The sequence below is a fragment of the Ahaetulla prasina genome, chromosome 4, assembly GCF_028640845.1.
Source record: "Ahaetulla prasina isolate Xishuangbanna chromosome 4, ASM2864084v1, whole genome shotgun sequence".
NCBI lineage: Eukaryota > Metazoa > Chordata > Lepidosauria > Squamata > Colubridae > Ahaetulla > Ahaetulla prasina.
Genome location: NC_080542.1, coordinates 130,033,313 through 130,051,977, shown reverse-complemented (window position 1 = coordinate 130,051,977; position 18,665 = coordinate 130,033,313). Strand labels below are relative to the sequence as shown.

The 18,665-nt window shown below is 35.2% G+C and overlaps 1 protein-coding gene across 10 annotated transcripts in view; it reads left to right on the top strand.

Moving 5' to 3' along the window:
* PARD3 (par-3 family cell polarity regulator) overlaps positions 1 to 17,600 on the top strand; it is a 734,935-nt gene extending 717,335 nt beyond the window's left edge. For 6 of the 10 annotated variants that reach the window (XM_058181707.1, XM_058181703.1, XM_058181706.1 and 3 more), the window contains 3 exons: positions 5,470 to 5,520; positions 6,162 to 6,289; positions 15,578 to 17,600. In XM_058181707.1, the coding sequence (XP_058037690.1) occupies positions 5,470 to 5,520; positions 6,162 to 6,289; positions 15,578 to 16,004 (606 nt within the window). In that variant the 3' untranslated portion in view covers positions 16,005 to 17,600. The remainder of the gene's footprint in view (positions 1 to 5,469; positions 5,521 to 6,161; positions 6,290 to 15,577) is intronic. The other 4 variants (XM_058181713.1, XM_058181712.1, XM_058181711.1 and 1 more) reach the window with 1 other exon arrangement.
* The last annotated feature ends 1,065 nt before the right edge of the window (positions 17,601 to 18,665 follow it).

Genomic DNA, 18,665 nt, shown 5'->3' with positions numbered 1-18,665 from the left:
GTCCCCATGCAAATAATCATCTGTGTTCTAGAAGTGAAATTCAAATTCAAATCAACATTAACTTATATTTCCTTCTCAACTATGCTTTGTAAAGCTGAGAGAGGACGAACGTTATTTGAAGCTTCTGTCCCTTATTGAGAAACTAATTCATATCGATCGTATATGTCAAATAACATTATACAACATAGGCACTCTCCAGAATTGTGTGAACTCTAGGATTTTCAGCAATGATCATAATAAGGGATTATGGGGTGTCGACATTCACATTTTGGAAGAATACCAGTTTGGGAAGGTTGACATATGTTTCTATTAAAGATGAGGCTAGAAACCTGTTCTGATGCTGTTACCAACTAGCCATATGTGAGTGTAATATGCCCACATGCATATGGATTTACCAAGATAAAGGATATTCAATATCCTATTAAGCTTTCTGAAGGTTCTACATACCTTTCATTACTAACCATTGTCATGTGGAGAGTCATCTTGCCATAGAATATCCTGAGGGCCAGCGAATCTGTGTTCTAAATTATATTGACTATTCTATGATACCTAATTATTATTCTTGATAATTTACAAAGAAAACAAAACAAAATGTGCTACTTTAAGGATGACACTGCTGAAGATATATTTTAGAGGAACTATTCCAAAAATTGATCCTTGTGCTCGTAAGAAATCCTAATTTTGTTAATGTCTTTTTGTCACGGATAGAATTTATCCATATGGACGTGTGACATCTTAAAGATTAATAGAGCCACTGTGACATCAGCCTTCATAGTTTGCAGACCTTTTCATAAAATGCAATCTGGATTCTATATACAGCATTGTCTAGCTGTAAATTACACTGATTGAACACAGTTTTTTTTATATTTTTTTGCAAATAATAAAGGGATATAGCTCTATTTCAACAAGATCTTTCTGAATGCTTTTGCAATTTTAATCTTATATGCCCTTTTGCATAATGCAAGAAACATTTTCTTGTAACTCTTTATTTTCTTATCATATTTAGAGAAGTTATATTTCACAATATCTTAAATTACAGTTCATATTGTAAAAAATATTAGCCTAATGTTGAGATCTTAAAAACAAATCCCTTAAATGATTTCTGTATTAAAGGTTTAGGATGTCAGCATTCCTATCAAGCATCATTTTTCTCCTGTGCTTTCATCGAGAAAAGTTCAAATGATAAATACACTTAAGTTTCATGATTAAAGATACAAACTTATATGTATTTGGATAAGATATATTTATATCAGCTTTGACTGTTATTTGATTTAAAAGATCAACAGTTATCATACATCTCCACATAGACAAGGGCAAAATCCCCTGCAATTAACAGGGTTAAGACATAGCCAGCTTTATTTGATAGCTTTAAAGAATTATGATAATTATACTTCACCTTGTACTGCCCTGTTGTGTAGGTGTTAAGATGTTTGGGAGTTATACTCTGAGCACACAATTTGTACAGGGAATTATATTTTACCATCTAATGAAAAGGCTAGTTTTGATATTTGCGGTAAATATTGTTGCCAGGATTAAACATTGTATATAAAATGAACATGAATAGTGAATATTCAGCAAAGCATTTGATAAAGTAGACCATAACCTACTACTAGATAAAGTAGAAAAATGTGGGTTAGACAGCACCACCACCAGATAGATTCGTAACTGGCTGACCAACCGCACTCAACGTGTAGTCCTCAATGGAACTACATCCACATGGAGGGAAGTATGCAGTGGAGTATCCCAAGGCTCTGTTTTAGGCCCAGTACTCTTCAACATCTTCATCAATGACTTGGACGAGGGAATAGATGGGGAACTCATCAAATTTGCAGATGACACCAAGCTGGCAGGAATAGCCAACACTCCAGAAGATAGGCTCAAGATACAGAAGGATCTTGACAGACTTGAACATTGGGCGCTAACTAACAAAATGAAATTCAACAGTGAAAAAAGTAAGGTTCTACATTTAGGCAAAAAAAACCCAAAATGCACAGGTACCGTATATGTGGTACCTTGCTCAATAGTAGTAACTGTGAGAGGGATCTTGGAGTCCTAGTGGACAACCATTTAGATATGAGCCAGCAGTGTGCAGCAGCTGCCCAAAAAAGTGCTGGGCTGCATAAACAGAGGGATAGAATCAAGATCACGTGAAGTGTTAATACCACTTTATAATTCCTTGGTAAGGCCACACTTGGAATATTGCATCCAGTTTTGGTCGCCACGATGTAAAAAAGATGTTGAGACTCTAGAAAGAGTGCAGAGAAGAGCAACAAAGATGATTAGGGGACTGGAGACTAAAACCGGGGTGAAATGCTCCTGGTTCGCACCGACTCGCCCGATTAGGTAGCGATGGCAGCTACTGGTTCGGAGGACTGGTAGCAAAAATCCCTGCCCCTCTGCTGAGCCGCACCATCAGCAGAGGTTTTGTTTTTTTTTACTTTTAAAAGTTTTTCTTCAGCCGAAACATGCCTTTAAAAGTAAAAAAAAAAACTTCTCTGATGATCGCGGGGCTGAGCAGAGATCATCAAAACCCTGTAAAAGTTTTTTTTTAAAAACCCTCTTCAGCCAAAGGGGGGGAAAAAAAACAAGAAAAAAAATGAGGTTTTAAAAGCCTCCTCTGAGGATCCCAGAGGAGTTTCCTGATCCTCACAGGCTTTTAAACTCACTCTTTAACAGCCCCCACTTACAAGAGCCTCCACCCATGCCCAGCCAGTTCCCCCTCCTCACTTACCTATAATTACTGCTCTTTCGGGCTGGCAATGCCATGCTTTCTTCAGCTACTGAAGAAAAAAAAGCTTGCTTTGACTTCCTGCTTTGCTGGCTGAGGAACTCTGGGATTTGAAGTCCAAAATAAAATAAAATAAAATAATAAAATAAAATAAAATAAAATATTTGTGCAGCTTTCTGAGATTTGGTGTGTTTCTGTAGTGTTTCACTCTAACTACACAAACACACAAAATCTCAGAAAGCTGTATGTGGCATTTTGTGTGTGTGTGTGTGTGTGTATGTGTGTATGAGTTGTGTGTGTGTAAAGTGTGAAAGTTGGTTTTTGAGCTTTTTGTGGCTGTGTGAAGTGTGAAGTGCAGCTGTTTTTACACTGTGTGAGAGTCAGTTGTGTTGTGCTGTGTGTGTGTAAAGTGTGAAAGTTGGTTTTTGATACCTCTTATTGTTTTTTATACTTTATTATTTTTACTATTTATTGTTATTGGCCACGCCCACTCAGTCATCTGACCACCAAGCCACGCCCACCAATTAAGCCACGCCCACAGACATGATAGCAGTGTTCCAATATCTCAGGGGTTGCCACAAAGAAGAGGGAGTCAAACTATTCTCCAAAGCACCTGAAGGTAGAACAAGAAGCAATGGGTGGAAACTAATCAAGGAGAGAAGCAACTTAGAACTAAGGAGAAATTTCCTGACAGTTAGAACAATCAATAAGTGGAACGATTTGCCTGCAGAAGTTGTGAATGCTCCAACACTGGAAATTTTTAAGAAAATGTTGGATAGCCATTTGTCTGAAATGGTGTAGGGTTTCCTGCCCGGCAGGGGGTTGGACTAGAAGACCTCCAAGGTCCCTTCCAACTCTGTTGTTATGAATATTAATGTACTGAAAATGCATTTAGAGAATCACCAGTTTGGGCATGTATACAGAGTGCAATGTCAGCTATGATGCTAATTTTCAAACCCTTGGGAATTAAATGCAGATAAGATTATGATCTTCATGTTATTTTTCTTGCCTAGATTTTATCTTTTTATTTGCCACTTTCTGCCATGAAAGCCCTGTCAAGATTGCTTACCCATTGTTGTTCATGTTCTTATTCTTATTTCTTATTCTTATTTCTTCATCAAGAAAAAACATAATACAATACAAACAAACAAACAAAAACAATCACATCTTCGACTAATGTTCTTTGGAATTCAAGTTCCAGTCAAGAGCTTAAGAATTTATGCAAGCAGCATTGCAAGACGGAACTTTTTTTAAAAAAAATCTACAGTTGGTATAGCAAACTGATTTAGCTCGTGTAATTTTCATTATTTTTGTGACTAGCTAAGGCTAGTGATTTATTCTGACATGTTTTTTATATGATTAAAAAATTGGTCAGAAGTATGATGGGCAGTGGAGATCAATATCTAAAAGCCATTTGGTGATACAAATATATAAAAAGTTTAATTTGTAATGCAAAAGTTGTAAAGAATATGAATTAACAAATAACTGGCAACAATGGAAAATAGATATGTTGTGTGTCTACAAAACTCAGAGAAAGGTAACAGAAGACACTCTAATGAGGATAGACTAATCTTCTGAAGTAGAGCTGATGACTATATGGAAGTAAACTTATAGGATTTATTTTGAATGAAAATATATATCAGAAAGTATGAATTGGTATGGCCTAGATTGTTGTGAGTACAGTACAAAGGAAAGTATAAGTTTGTACATTGGTGATAGGTCGATGTTATGTAGTAGCAAGTGAGACTAGAAGAAACAGGATCAGTTTGGAAAATTGTGCTACATTCTGAATGGATATGATTCAGAATTTTTTTAAATTGGAAAATTAAAAACTTATTTTTTTAGAGAGAGAACTGTTTAATAGACTTTAGGAGGAATGGTAATCATGCTAATCAGTAAGAGAGTATCAAGATTAAAAATGGAAGCATATGAATTTGAATCTCCCTGAATCATGAAGCTTCTTCTAAGGCATTAAAGTAACTATTGGTAGTTGTTTGTATGCTTATATCCAATATTTCTTCCCTTGTAGAATATGTGTGCAATTGTTCAATACTGAACCGACCCCAAATCTGAAAGGGTACATTGTCAGATCACAAAATTGTCCCCTGTCAAAGGTGCCAACTACTTATTTTGAGTAAAACTAAGTCAATGGGATTCCATTCTTATATATAATATACATAAATATATATCTTACTAACAGAGATGAAGCTCTTATATTCATCTGAAAACATTGCTGAATCCAGAAAAATTATTCAAGCATCCATATTTTAATAATAAGAGGGGAAATATCTCTTAAACATATTTTCAGTGCTGAACCTTTTTAGTCACAGTTTTTTTTTAAATAGACAGCTAAGGTTATGTTATTGTATGATAAGTGAGTCTACTTCATAAATTTGAACTGAAGGTTTTATGGTTCAGATCAGTCTCTGACTTTGAAACAGTATGAGATATGCTCTCAATTTTTAATTTTTCTTATTTTTGTTCAAGTGTCATAATTAACAAAGAAGCCAAAATACAATTACGCAAAAAAAAAAGACATATTTTAAGTGATTGAATGGAGTGGGGGGGAATTCAGTATCTGCAACTTTGAGTTATATTACCTTTTCCCAACATGACCTCTGGGTGATCTTAGAACTACAAATAAACTACCCTAGTTTTTTTTTCTTTTGCAAGGAAATGCATTTGTTTCCTCTTCCTTATCTTTTACATTTTCTTTTGCTTTTCCCCTTTTCTCCAACCAGAGGCATACACAGAATCCAATAGCAAGAGGAGTGATGCAGAAGACCAGGGATGTACGTCATTAGGAAAGTTTGCATGCCCAAGAGGTTCAGTAGGGTAAAACTAAATGTGTTTCCCCAGGTGACTGAAGCTTCTCTATTGCTCTAGAGAAACTTCAAAGAAATCCAGAAAAAATGCAGACGGCAGTAGTAATTTTAGCATTTAATATTTCATTTACAGAAGTCTGCATTTCAATGTATCCCTGAAAAAAAAGACAATGTCATCAGTGTAAATTCGAATCTTTTATAGATGTTTACAGAAATGTATTTATGCAAAGAGACCGCTGTTATAATAAAGGTAAAAGGTAAAGGTAAACGTGTCCAGTCACGTTTGACTCTAGGGGCAGTGCTCATCTCCATTTCTTAGCTGAGGGAGCCAGAGTTACCTGAAGACACTTTTGTGGTCATGTGGCCAGCATAACTTTATGCCGAAGGGCACGGAACATTGTTACTTTCCCACCAAATTGGTACCTATTTATCTACTTGAATTTGCATGCTTTTTCGACTGCTAAGTTGGCAGGAGCTCATCCTGTCATGCAGTACTTGGGTCTTGATCTGTCAATCTACCAGTCCTCAAGCCCAGGGTTTTAACTGCTAGGCCACCACACCCTTTCTTATTTTCGTACTATTAACAATATTTGTTTTTCATTTCCCAGCCAAATTCAAAGACCTATTCACAGAGTGGCAGACATTCTGTATCAGTAGAAGTTCAAATGCAGAAACAACGGCAAGAAGAGAGAGAGAGTTTCCAGCAGGCTCAGAGGCAATACAGTTCATTACCCAGGTATGACATGTACCTTTAGCCAACTAATAAACAGTTTCTTCAGAAGGAAATACAGGCAGTCCTCGACTAACAACAGTTCATTAAGTAGCAATTCAAAATTACCATGGCACTTTAAAAAGTGACTTATTACCATTTTGCAGCATCCCCATAGTTACGTGATTAAAAGTCAGATACTTGGCAACTAACTCATGCTTATGATGGTTACAGTGTCCTGAGGTATGTGATCAGGATTTGGGACCCTTTGTGATGAACAAAGTCAATAGGGAAGCCAGATTCACTTAACAATATTATTAATTTAACAACTGCAATGATTCACTTGTGGCAAGAAAGTTCGTAAAATGGGCAAAACTCATTTAAAAAATGTTTCATTTCACAACATAAATATTGGGCTCTGTTGTGGTCGTAAGTCGAGGACTACCTGTAAACCTTTATGGTGATATGCCTTCTTTGTTCAGAAGAATCTCTGGTGGGGCTAAATTTGATCTAGGATAAAATGAAGTTATGGGATATAGCATGGGTGTCAAACTGGTGGCGCGCAGGCTGATATATCACGTGCAGGCCATGCCTACCCCAACTCCACGACTGGGGAAAAACGTTGCAAAACATCATGTGATGGCAACATGACATGATGAGTTTGAAACCCGTGAGATAGAGCAAGACTGCAGAACAGTTAGACAAGGAATGGGCCAAATTTTGATTCTTGGCAACTCTATTTGGAATTCTGAGATTGGGGGAGGCAATTTGCTTATTCAAAAAGTCAATTTTTGGAATTGACATCTTGATACCATTTCAGCCAACCTTTCTTACTTTGTGAGCACCCTTCTACCGATATTCTAATGAACATACATATAGCTCAAGAAAAGAACTTTAAGCCATTCTATAAACAGCCATGATGTTCACCTCATTTATAAAACTTCCCTGTTTTATTGCAAGTGCACCCCTGAAACAAATTATATATATATTGATTTTATAATAAGGGGGTCAGGCTACTCAGATATTCAATATGCAATTGTGTGCAGTATTTCTGAAACAATCTTTTAAAAATTGCTTAGAATATACCAGGAGATGAAGCTGATTTTCTTGCAGCTCCAGTCTATCCAGCCTGGTATTCTCCTGCTAAATTGAACTATAATTCCTATTGTGTGAAATCAGCATGACTTAGTCTGTGAGATAAAATAAAGTTGTAGTATAACATATCTGAAGGCACCTGCCTGAAGAAAAAGCTACAGATCATAGAAAATATTATAGGTCATGGAAGAGTCTGAAATTCCAAATGTATAAGGCCTTGTATAATTCAAGTAATTAAAAGAACTATTAACTTGAAAATACTTGTAGAAGTAATAACCACTTTCTTGTATTGCTGATAACATTTTGTTCAAAAAAGTTTTATTTTGACATTCTTATCCAATAACATATCCAATAACATATTTAATGTACCATCATATACAATTAATCGGATCTGCCCGGTCACCACCCCCTTCCTTTTCTTTTTACTCTCCTTCTCTACCTTCTTCCACTTTCCATAACCATCCTCCCCCTCTCTTATCTACATCCTCTCCTCTTTCCTCCCTACTCCTTTCTTCTCCCTCTTCCCCTCTTCCTTCCTTTCCTCCTCCTCCTCTTCTCTTTCCTCCTTCTCTCTTCTACTTCCTTCTTTCCCATCATTCTAAAGTAGTAGCCAGGCAGGTCCGATCTTACATTAATTATACATCTTCAATCATCTTTGTACATTAACTATCAATCCATTTTCTGCCCCCTCTCCCTCCCTTCCCCTTCCTCCCCACCCCCAGGACTTCCGAGAACCGAATACAGGGTATAAAACTAACAACAAAATTAAAATCTAGCACAAATCATAATCCATAGTCATTCCTTAAAACCTCCACTCCTTCCAAAGACAAAGAAGATACTTTTCTTCCAATCCATTATATATCAGACCATTCCACTCCTAGAGTTCTCAGAAGTTTCCGATTGAGTTAGTGTTTATTCTTGAATAAAGTACATAGTTTTAATATCCAACCTTCATCAATCAATATCAAAACAACGTTCCATCTTCCAATATTCACCAAGGGTTCTTCTAAAATGTCTTTCTTCCTAAGCAGTCTCTCAAAATAGTTCATATTTCCAACTTAGTTTCTTTAATTTTTCTGTCCAACCTTCAAGGGTAAGCAATAGTCCATCTTTTCACATCTTTAACATTTATATATACGACAAATAATATTACAAATATCCAAAGTATCAATTGTAGTAGTTAAAATCTTCACTTTACCTTACTTATATCAAATAACATTATTAAAATTACACCTATAACTTATCCAAAATATATCTATTATAACAATTACATTCTAATTAACATTACATCCATCTCTTAAATATAATATTTAATCCAAATTCCTAAATTTTACTATCTATCCTCCAAAATTAAACAATATTCCATCTTCCTATTCCTTTATACCTTAAATATATCAAATAGTACCCCTAAAATTACACATTTATATCCACAATAAATCATTTACAAAAATTAACCATAATCATATATAATAAAGTTAAACATTCTCCCTCCCCTTCTTCTGTCTTACACATTTTCGACCATCTATTCACCATTCAACTTAACATCTGTTAACAAAGAATTCCCAATCTTTAATACATTAGTATAAAAATCTCGTGCTTTACAAATTGTGTTGAGAAAATACTTTTTTCCTTTATAATTCAGTGTTAAACCAGCTGGAACCTCCCATCTAAAATATATCTGATGTTTCTTAAGCTCATCCACCAAAAAGGCAAATTCTTTTCTCTTTCTTAACATTTTAGGAGGAATTTCCTTCATCATTATTATATCTTGTCCTAATATTTGAAATTTATTTTTATAAAATGCTCGCAAAATTCCATACCTAATCCTCTTATTTGTAAAATAAATAACCACATCTCTCGGTAAGCACTTCTGCCTTGCCCGCCAAAAATTAACACGATAAATTTTTTCAATATTAACTTCAAAATCTTCTGGTTCCACTCCTCTATCTGAGCAAAGGCCTGAATAAAAATCTCTTTCAAATTTTCTTCCTTACACTCTCTTATTCCTCTCACCCTTATAGCATATTCCATTAATTTATATTGTAATATAACCCTTTCTTCCTCTGCCTTATCAGCCTTAACCTGAATATCATCTATTTTATTTTCTAAATTCAAATTAATATGAACTTCATCTATTTTCCTTTGCAAATCTAAATTAATTTGGTTAAATTCATTCAGTCTTTCTTCTGTCTGTGTACTAGATAACAATAATGGGGTAATTGATTCCTTTAATTTTTTCATCTCCCTACTCTGCTCTTCCACCAAATCTTTAAAATCCAGTATTTCTTTCTCCATTTCATTAAATTTTTGATCTATTTCTGAAAGATGAGCCTCCATAAGCTCCTGTAAAAAATTCCTTAGACTTTCTTTAATATCCTCTCTCAATTTCCGTACCTGAAGTGAAGAAATTTCCAATATTTTAGAAGTGGTTAAATCTCTTTGCTTAAAAGCCATTTTTAAACTAAGTAATATCAAGAAGAAGAAGAAAAAAGGGGGGGGGGAATAAAAAGAAAAAAAAACCAATAAATTTTTCTTCTTAAACACTGTAAGAAAAAGATAATAAAAAAAAAGAATAAATTTTTAAAAAAAGAATTCCATTTAAAAAAAAATCTTGTTATTTTCTTCTTAAAGGTTCCACGCCAGCAATTGTAATCAGCATTTCCTTAGCTTTCACTTTCAAAACACAAAACGCCATCTTTCTTCATCTCCACTCTTAGATACAAATAATTTCTCTGTCAGGGAGTTAAAATCATCTTACAAACAAATGCCAGCCCTCCTGCTTTCGGCTCTTTCCGTGTTGACAATTTATCAATAATCCTCTTCAGTCACGGAGATGGACGCTGCGTTTTGCTCTGCTTTTGCAGAGGCGTTCTGGATTCTGGAGCTTTTTTTGAGCTATAGAAGGAGCGTTCCCATCAAACCACCAGAAATCATTCTGGGGCTTTTCTTGGGGGCTCAACTTCAGCTCAAATGCTCATCATCCCCCTCCTTGCCCGAGGGTAGAGATTTACGAGCTGTTGACAGCAGATTAACGCTGTCTAAACAGCTCTCACAGAATCACAAAGAACGGGCGGACTGAGATTGCCCGCCATTTAGCGCAGCGGAGCCACCCGGAAGTCGCTGATAACATTTTGGATGATGGCACAGATGTGTGTCATAAAAGAATAGACTGAACAAATAGATTGTATGCGAAAATGTAGGTTGCAATATTTAAATGCTGTCTATAAATAAGCTTTGGAATTGAAGACTTATGCACAGAGTGCAGCATGTGATTCCAAAAGCCAGTATGGTGAAGTGGTTAAGGCACCAGGCTAGAAATCAGGAGGTTGTGATTTCTGCCAACTGGAATGACTTTGGGCCATTGTTTCTTTCTCAGCCTTAGGAAAAAGTGAATAATCCAAAAGTCTTGCCAAGAAAACTGTAGGGACTTTTCCAGGCAGTTGCCAGGAATCCAAATTGACTCAAAGACACCAGAAAGAAAAAAAACCCACCCTTCAAACAAAACATACAGTCCTCAATTCATAACAGAGATGAATTTCAAAAGGAAAAAGATTTTGCTTGTAACTACTGTATATCTTGGACGCATATATAAAGGCTTCAACACATTTGGTGAATGATTTGAACTTACCAATTAGTTGAGTTACTGTAAATTTTGTAAGAGTCAGCCTTCAAAAACAAGCAAAAAATAGGCTATAGTTTTTTTTAAAAAGTCAAGATAACAACCACTACAATGCTATTAAAAACAATTGATTGCACTATCTTGGTTTCCATTTTAACTTTTTGGGCCATCTGGAGATCTCTGACAGTTTGTAAGTAGAATGAAGAACAGAATTTACAAATGAATCATAGTTCCTTAGAAAAATGGATTTATGTATGGGAAAGGTTTTCATTTAAACATGGTATAATGAAGGATTGTTTTTTCTAAGAATCAAAAGAAATGTGTCCACAAGGTAGAATCTCTTTTGTGCTCCATAAAATGGAAAAATGATTGAGAAAAGCCTACCTTTACTCACTTTTCTTTCATTAGATGTAGCAACAGTAGCCCAGCAGATGTTACTTGATCACAACTCACTTTGTACAGATTGGGGGAGATGGGAACTGCAGTTTACAAGATTTGCAAGACCACACGATCCCTTCTTAATCTTGTATGGGACCAAATGACTGCAGAATGCTCATGAATGACTCCACTTCCATTTGGAGGGAATTGGAGTGTCACAAGTCTTTGTCTTTCGTTTCGTTTTGTTTTGTTTGTTTACCATTTATAAATTTTGTCCAAATTGACCCTAACTGAGATAAGCTTGAGAAGAAGGCTGCAAAGAGTAGGATAGAATTTAACAAGGGGGAATATATAGTTTTGCACTTGGGTAAGTCAAAATGTGAGGCCAAAAGTAGGATGGCAAGACCTGATAGATGTAAAAGGGATCTGGGTGTCCTTGTCAATCATTGGTTCAATGTGAGCCACCAATGTAATGCCATTGATTCAAAGACAAGTCATACCCCAGCTTGCATGGACAGGGATCATAGAGTCCAGATTTCAGGAAGTGTTTCTTTCACTTCCTGAAAGTGCTGTGCTGGTCAAACCCCATTTGAAGTAGTTAGTTCAATTCTGTCAACTGTCAATTCCGAAGCAAATTCTAAGATGGCTATCAAGATAGTGAAGGGTCTGAAAAGCAAACCACATTTTCAGAGTATTTGAAAATAAAAATGTGTGATGTGTTTGTGTTTTAATCTGCAAAACATATATTGCTTTGTTTCATCTACTAATTTCAAATAACCTTTGTAAAGATTCAGAAGATACACTCGGTTCAGAGCAAACCGTTAATTCAAGCTCTGTATTACAAACTATTTATACACAAACAAATTCATAACTACTGCACTATATCCAAGCATTTATAAATAGAATTGGTATTCATAATTCATAACTTATCTTTCTATCCACTGATCAAATTGTTATAAATAGACTAGCCAATTTTGAATTCCTTTGAACAAGAAGGATATCCAATTAGTATTTGTCATTTTAAGTCCAAAACTCCTTAAAATCACATTCAGCTGCAAGCTGCAACATGCTATTCAGAAACATTTTTAAAAATATATATATATCTTAGAATCTTTGGCAGCATTATATACTCAGAGGGCTCATTCAGTTTACTGTAAGTCATTTCACGAAGAGATTCGAAAGCATTGTTATTCTACGAGGCTTATCTAAACTTAAACAAAGGGACCTAAAATGTAAGAATGAAATTCACATTAGATATAAAAGACAAACACTTCACAATCTCATTGTGTTACACGCAGGTGCACAGAAATTATTACACCAGCTTATATGGATAGAAAACAAGGCTACCGTAATAGTAACAGATCACTTGCAAAATATTTTGCACAAGAAGAAAACCTTATAGATTACTTGTAATACTTCTTAGCATTATCAAAGGACTCAAACTTATCTAATATCAGAGCATTTGGCAACAACATGTCTTTATTGCCCATTTTTTATTTCTCCCTTTGGTTTTACGAAGAAAAGGTTGCATTATCTCAGGTAGAAACACCATTGGGAAGTGCAGCTCTCTTGAGCACCTGAATTCAGTGGATTCAGGAACCCAAAGAGAAAGGCCTTTGGTTCATGGTTGATTACTTTAAAAGGCTCAAAAGAGAATAAACCTAACTGTCCTGTTCATGGAACATGTAGATTAGGGGTCTCCAACCTTGGCAACTTTAAGACTTGAGGACTTCATCTCCCAGAGTTGGGAGCTGAAGTTCACAAGTCTTAAAGTTGCCAAGATTGGAGACCCCTGATGTAGATGAACCGTTAGACTGTTGTTTCAGACAACATTCAGATAAATTATAATAGAATATGGGTTGAAATACTTACTTTTTGTAGCTGGATGCGGGTGACTGCTGGGTATGATCCAAAAAGTCAAAATGACCACCACAAAAAAAGTGATAGGAGCTCTGCCTGTTTTTATGTGTGATCACTATCACTTATGATTGCTATCTTGACTTCTTTTTTTAATCTTGTAGCAAGATTAAACTTCTGGAATTATTTTGTGCTCTATAACATCCCTACTATTTGGTTCTATTTATTTAAACACGTTCTCTCCATGGCTGATTCCATTGGCAAGTGCTTAAACAGTTCACATTAAATGTGCATGCCTTTAAAAAAAAAATACCTGCCACTAATACATAGACTATGCAGTTTCTTTTCATAACTCCACCTTTTTGCAACCAGTTCAACTTAATGTCATATGTTTTTAGATGTTCATTTCCTTAGCCTAGTCATTGTTGCATGTACTTTTCTTTCATGTACATAATTTTGAATGCATTTTTTTAGTTGCATCACTTAATGGGTTCAGGGCAGACAAATTGGGTTAACCGCTCATTAAAATGCAAATTAAATGAATTTCTCCCCTGTCACTTTCTTGGATGCTGTAAATGGCCTGCTTCTTGCAAAACACAGATTCTTCCTATTATAGTAAGACATCACCACAGTAAAGGTGATATGATACACATAAATAGGGCTTCTGGTTGCAATCAATCGTTTGGTTAATGCTTCAGAGAGTGAATATATTGCAAATCATTTTTATTGAGAGAGTTTGAATTTGCAGACCAAGAAAAAAGACAGGCCTTTGGCTATCAAGGTCATTGATTCTATGCATATTAATGTCTCAGTCTGTGGCCCCTTTTAAGGTGTTTGAAGGTTCTAATTATTCTAACCATACTAGATGTCAATACCATAATACTCAAAAAAAACTTTTACACTGAAGAACAGCTGGTTGTGTTAAACAAGCCAGACTAGGCAGAGACACATTAGGTGGCAGAAGAGAGAATAAAAATCATCATCTCAGCAGAATTTTAACATGATAGAATTATCAGATCAGTTTTCTTCTAAGATGCAATCATTTTATCCAATGCTATTTGCTATTAATCATTGTCATATTCCAGTTTAGATTTTTCCAGATTTAACCTATTATAATAACATGCAGACGTTGACTAGAAAATAACTTAATTGTAAAAATCTGGCTATTTATATGAAACATGTACAAAAAAAGCTGCTGCATCATGACAAAGACCCAGGATTTTGCTTCTTACACTGGCTTACCCAATGCTGGGGAAACAAGTGGAGGCCATCTTCTCACTTGCTCTTCCCCTGCAACTGTTATTTAAAGGCATCCTGAATCTAGCTCTAATACAATCAAGACATTGATAATCCTCTCTGACGTGGATTTATTTAGTCCTGTTTTAAAACTCTAATTAACTAGGCATTCACTAAAGATTAGGATTGTTAACTCTATGGGGTAATATTTTTGTTTTCTATGCACTTTTAGATTCTTCTAGATTTGGATATTGTGATAACTAGAAAGGAAAGGGAAAGGAAAGTGTTGATTAGACAGGTATCCACATAACCTGAAATGGTATATGGGTTTAATAAAGGAAAGTAAAAAATATTTGGAACAAAAGCGTATTTTGCTTTTGGTCAGTTATGTCTAAAGTAGCTGCCATTAAATACGTTAGGATGTGCCTAATGCCTCTAACTAAAACACCATCATATTCTCTACAAAAGATAAGGTTCCAGCCGAAAAGCTGGTCTCATATATTGAACTATAACAATCTCAGTATTAGGATGTGATCATTGTCAAGAAATATATAGGGTATAAATAGTTAAATGCTTAGCATTATTTTTATAAACAACAAAAACAAACTGTTCCCCTATTGATCATCAATTTATGTCATATTGATTTGGTACAATCTTCTTGTTCCGGTATATTGAACTCATTTTGGGATGGGATTCTTGGCAACAATGCTTAAACGATGGAACTCATTCCAGAGTGAGGCTCACTTTGTAGTTTGGATTGTAAAAAATAAAGAACCTCTAGTTGAGATCTCTAGAAGTCCTGCAGAACTAAAACATGGAAAACATTTGAGACTATACTATTTCCACATTGGCCAGTAGATACTTCCTGAGGTACACCCATCAACATGATCTTAACTCTCCCATGTTATCTCCATCTTGCCGTTAGCGCTAAACACTTATTTGTGGTTCATTTATGTTACTATTGGTATTGTTTGAGATCATATGGATAAAGCCCTCATTCAAGACAGAATGAGTACAACTTAACCTAAAACAGGGCTTTATAAGAGTAAAATATACATTTGAAATGCAAGTAACCCTTTTTACATAAGTATACCTTTATACTGTATATATATATATATTTCTATTTTTAGACAAAGTCGGAAAAATGCCAGCTCTGTATCTCAAGATTCTTGGGAACAGAACTATCTTCCTGGTGAAGGTTTTCAAAGTGCCAAAGACAACCCTCGATACTCCAGTTACCAAGGCTCTAGGAACGGCTACCTGGGGGGCCACGGCTTCAATGCGCGAGTCTTGCTTGAAACACAGGAGCTCCTCCGTCAGGAACACCGGCGGAGAGAGCAGCAGCTGAAAAAAAAGACTTCTTCTGAAGGGCCCAACAACTATGAGTCCCATAAGAAAGCTCAGGACCCTAATTATGCCATTCCCAAAGGTCCTTTCAGGCATGATGTACCACCTTCACCATCTCAGGTTGCCAGGCTGAACCGACTGCAAACACCAGAAAAGGGAAAACCTTTTTATTCTTTAGTTGAAGAAAAAGGTCAGCGGCCCATGCAATAAAGGATTTTTTTTTTCATATGGAGAGACTTAACATTATGGAACTCCATGTTTCAAATGGAGGGGACTCTTATTTTGTTTTTCAGTGCCTTTAGCAAGATGGACAATGAATTGGAAGGCCTTATATATACACATAATTTTTTTTTTGCCATTATTTTTCAAGTGTTATATCCACAAAACGATTATTCATTATTTGACAATCATATTTGAGGCAAGTAATGAGTCTTGGCTATCAAGTATCCTAGCCAATCTTTATTATCAATAACTGCCCACCAAGTTACACCATTAGTGTTGTTCAAAGAGATACATACAGTTCTAGTATATAGCATTGATTGTTTTCTAATTTAAAATCCCATTGCCATATTTTCTTTGTTTATTTCCCTTAGCTTGAGGAAAGCAAGTACCTATCAGTTATAAGCAGTGAGCCAGAAATCTATTCTACTCCACTCCTTGTTGTTTCCTTTCTGTTCATTATTTAAATATCTGTTCACTAAAATACTGTTTTTCTATGACTTCATTGGTCATTCTCGAATTGTGCACAAACTTTATGCTCATTCCTCATTCATTTATCTCAGAGACCTTGTTGCATTTGTCTCATACCTTAACATTATATACCTGATATTATTATGAGACATTTTATTTATAATTTACATCAGCTAATGGTGGGGAAGGGAGTGTGTTGTTTGTCTGTGGAATGGTGAATTTCTCCAGACTGGTTTAGCAAGTGTTTTATTATTATTATTAACTGTTCTCTTTATGTACAATTTCAGCCCCCACCCGAATTATAGATAAACGATTGCTCAGATATTCCATACTTCCTAATAATTTAATTTGTCATTATTATATACCTTTTGTTAGAAGGAAGAAATGCAGGACAAAATAAAATGAAAATCTATTTTTTGAATTAAAACTAGCTTTTGTAAACCTGTCATTTTGACAGTTTGTAAAAACCTGTGGACAATTTGTGCTATGCTTCCATGTTGCTATATTTTGCCTCTTTGAACAATATTTGGAATTAACCAGTAAAATATAATAATAAGACAAATGTGAGAAAATTGATATATCATCAATTGGTATCATCATAATAATACATTGGTGTTAAAAACAATTGGAAAAAAAGAGCTGTGAGGATATATTTTCAGTGCATTTTGAGTATACAGAATTTTCTTTTGCAACATCTAGTTTTGTGTTTGAGGATCTGAACATTCATGTATTGTTTTATAAGTGCCTGAAGTGAAAAAGGCTTGAGATTAAAAACTAGGCATATCATACTTAAGTGAACAAAAAACATAAACTGTGTGTTACTGTATGATTGTTAATTTGCCTTTTTTAAAAAACAAAGAAACCTGGCCCATATTACTTTTGCTACAAAAAATACTTTACTTTTGCTCTTTCAAGAATATATGTGAATGTTCAGTAAATTCCAGCAGTGTCTCCTATACCTGTTTGCTAATTTTGTTTGTTAATATACTCAAGTGTTAAAGATTTGTTACTAATGTAAGCACAGTGACATCTGACAAAAATGGCTTTTTCACACAGCATTGGGGGAAATGGTGTAAATACAGAAATTTAGAATAAAAACACTGTTTGTGTCTTCTTCATCTTCTTCATTTCGACATTTCTTTTCTAGTTTCAGAAATTCCAGCCATCATTACTTGATTTTTAAAAAAAAATACTTTACAGATGTTCTTTTATCATGTTTCCACAGACTTAAATTTCCTGTTCTTTAACCAATTATAGAAATAAGTTACAAGAATAGGAAAAAGAAGAATGCCTTGTATCTGTATTGAAGCCTTTCCAAGAAGAAAAGCAAAAAAAGAGGAGGGGAGACATAATATGAATACAGATGTTGATCAAATCTGAAATAGGGATAGCCTTGTTATGCTGCATTGGTTGTCCCATTTGAGGCAAGTTCAACTACAGTTGGTCCTCAATTTATAACATGTCAATTAGTGACCGAAGTGGAAATGGTTCTGAAAAAAAGTGACTTCTTATTTCAGCCTCCTCAGGTCACATGATCAAAATTTAAAAACTGAGCAACTGATTCATATTTATGAGGGTTGAAGTGTCCCAGAGTCATGTGATCACCTTTTGCGTCCTTCTGTTGAGGAAAGTCAATGGACAGACTAGATTGACTTAACAGCCACATTACTAATTTAACAACCACAGTGATTCACTTAACAACTGTTGCAAGAAAGGTCATAAATGGGGGGGGGAACTTACTTAACAACTGTCTTGTTTACAAAACAGAAATTTTGGTCTCAATTGTGGTTGTAAATTGAGGATTACCTGTATTCAATAGTTTTTCAGCTGCATTCAACATGTAGTCCTCAAGGAACTGCATCTATAGCGACTGGAAGGAAGTATGCAGTGGAGTACCCCAAGACTCTGTTTTAGGCCCAGTACTCTCAACATCTTAATCAATGACTTGGACGAGGAGATAGATGGGGAACTCATCAAATTTGCAGATGATACCAAGCTGGCAGGAATAGCCAACACTCCAGAAGATAGGCTCAAGATACAAAGGATCCTGACAGACTTGACCATTGTTCACTATCTAACAAAATGAAATTCAATGGTGAAAAAAGTAAGGTTCTACATTTAGGTAAGAAAAACAAAATGCAGAGTTACAGTATATGTGGTACTTTGCGCAATAGTAGTAAC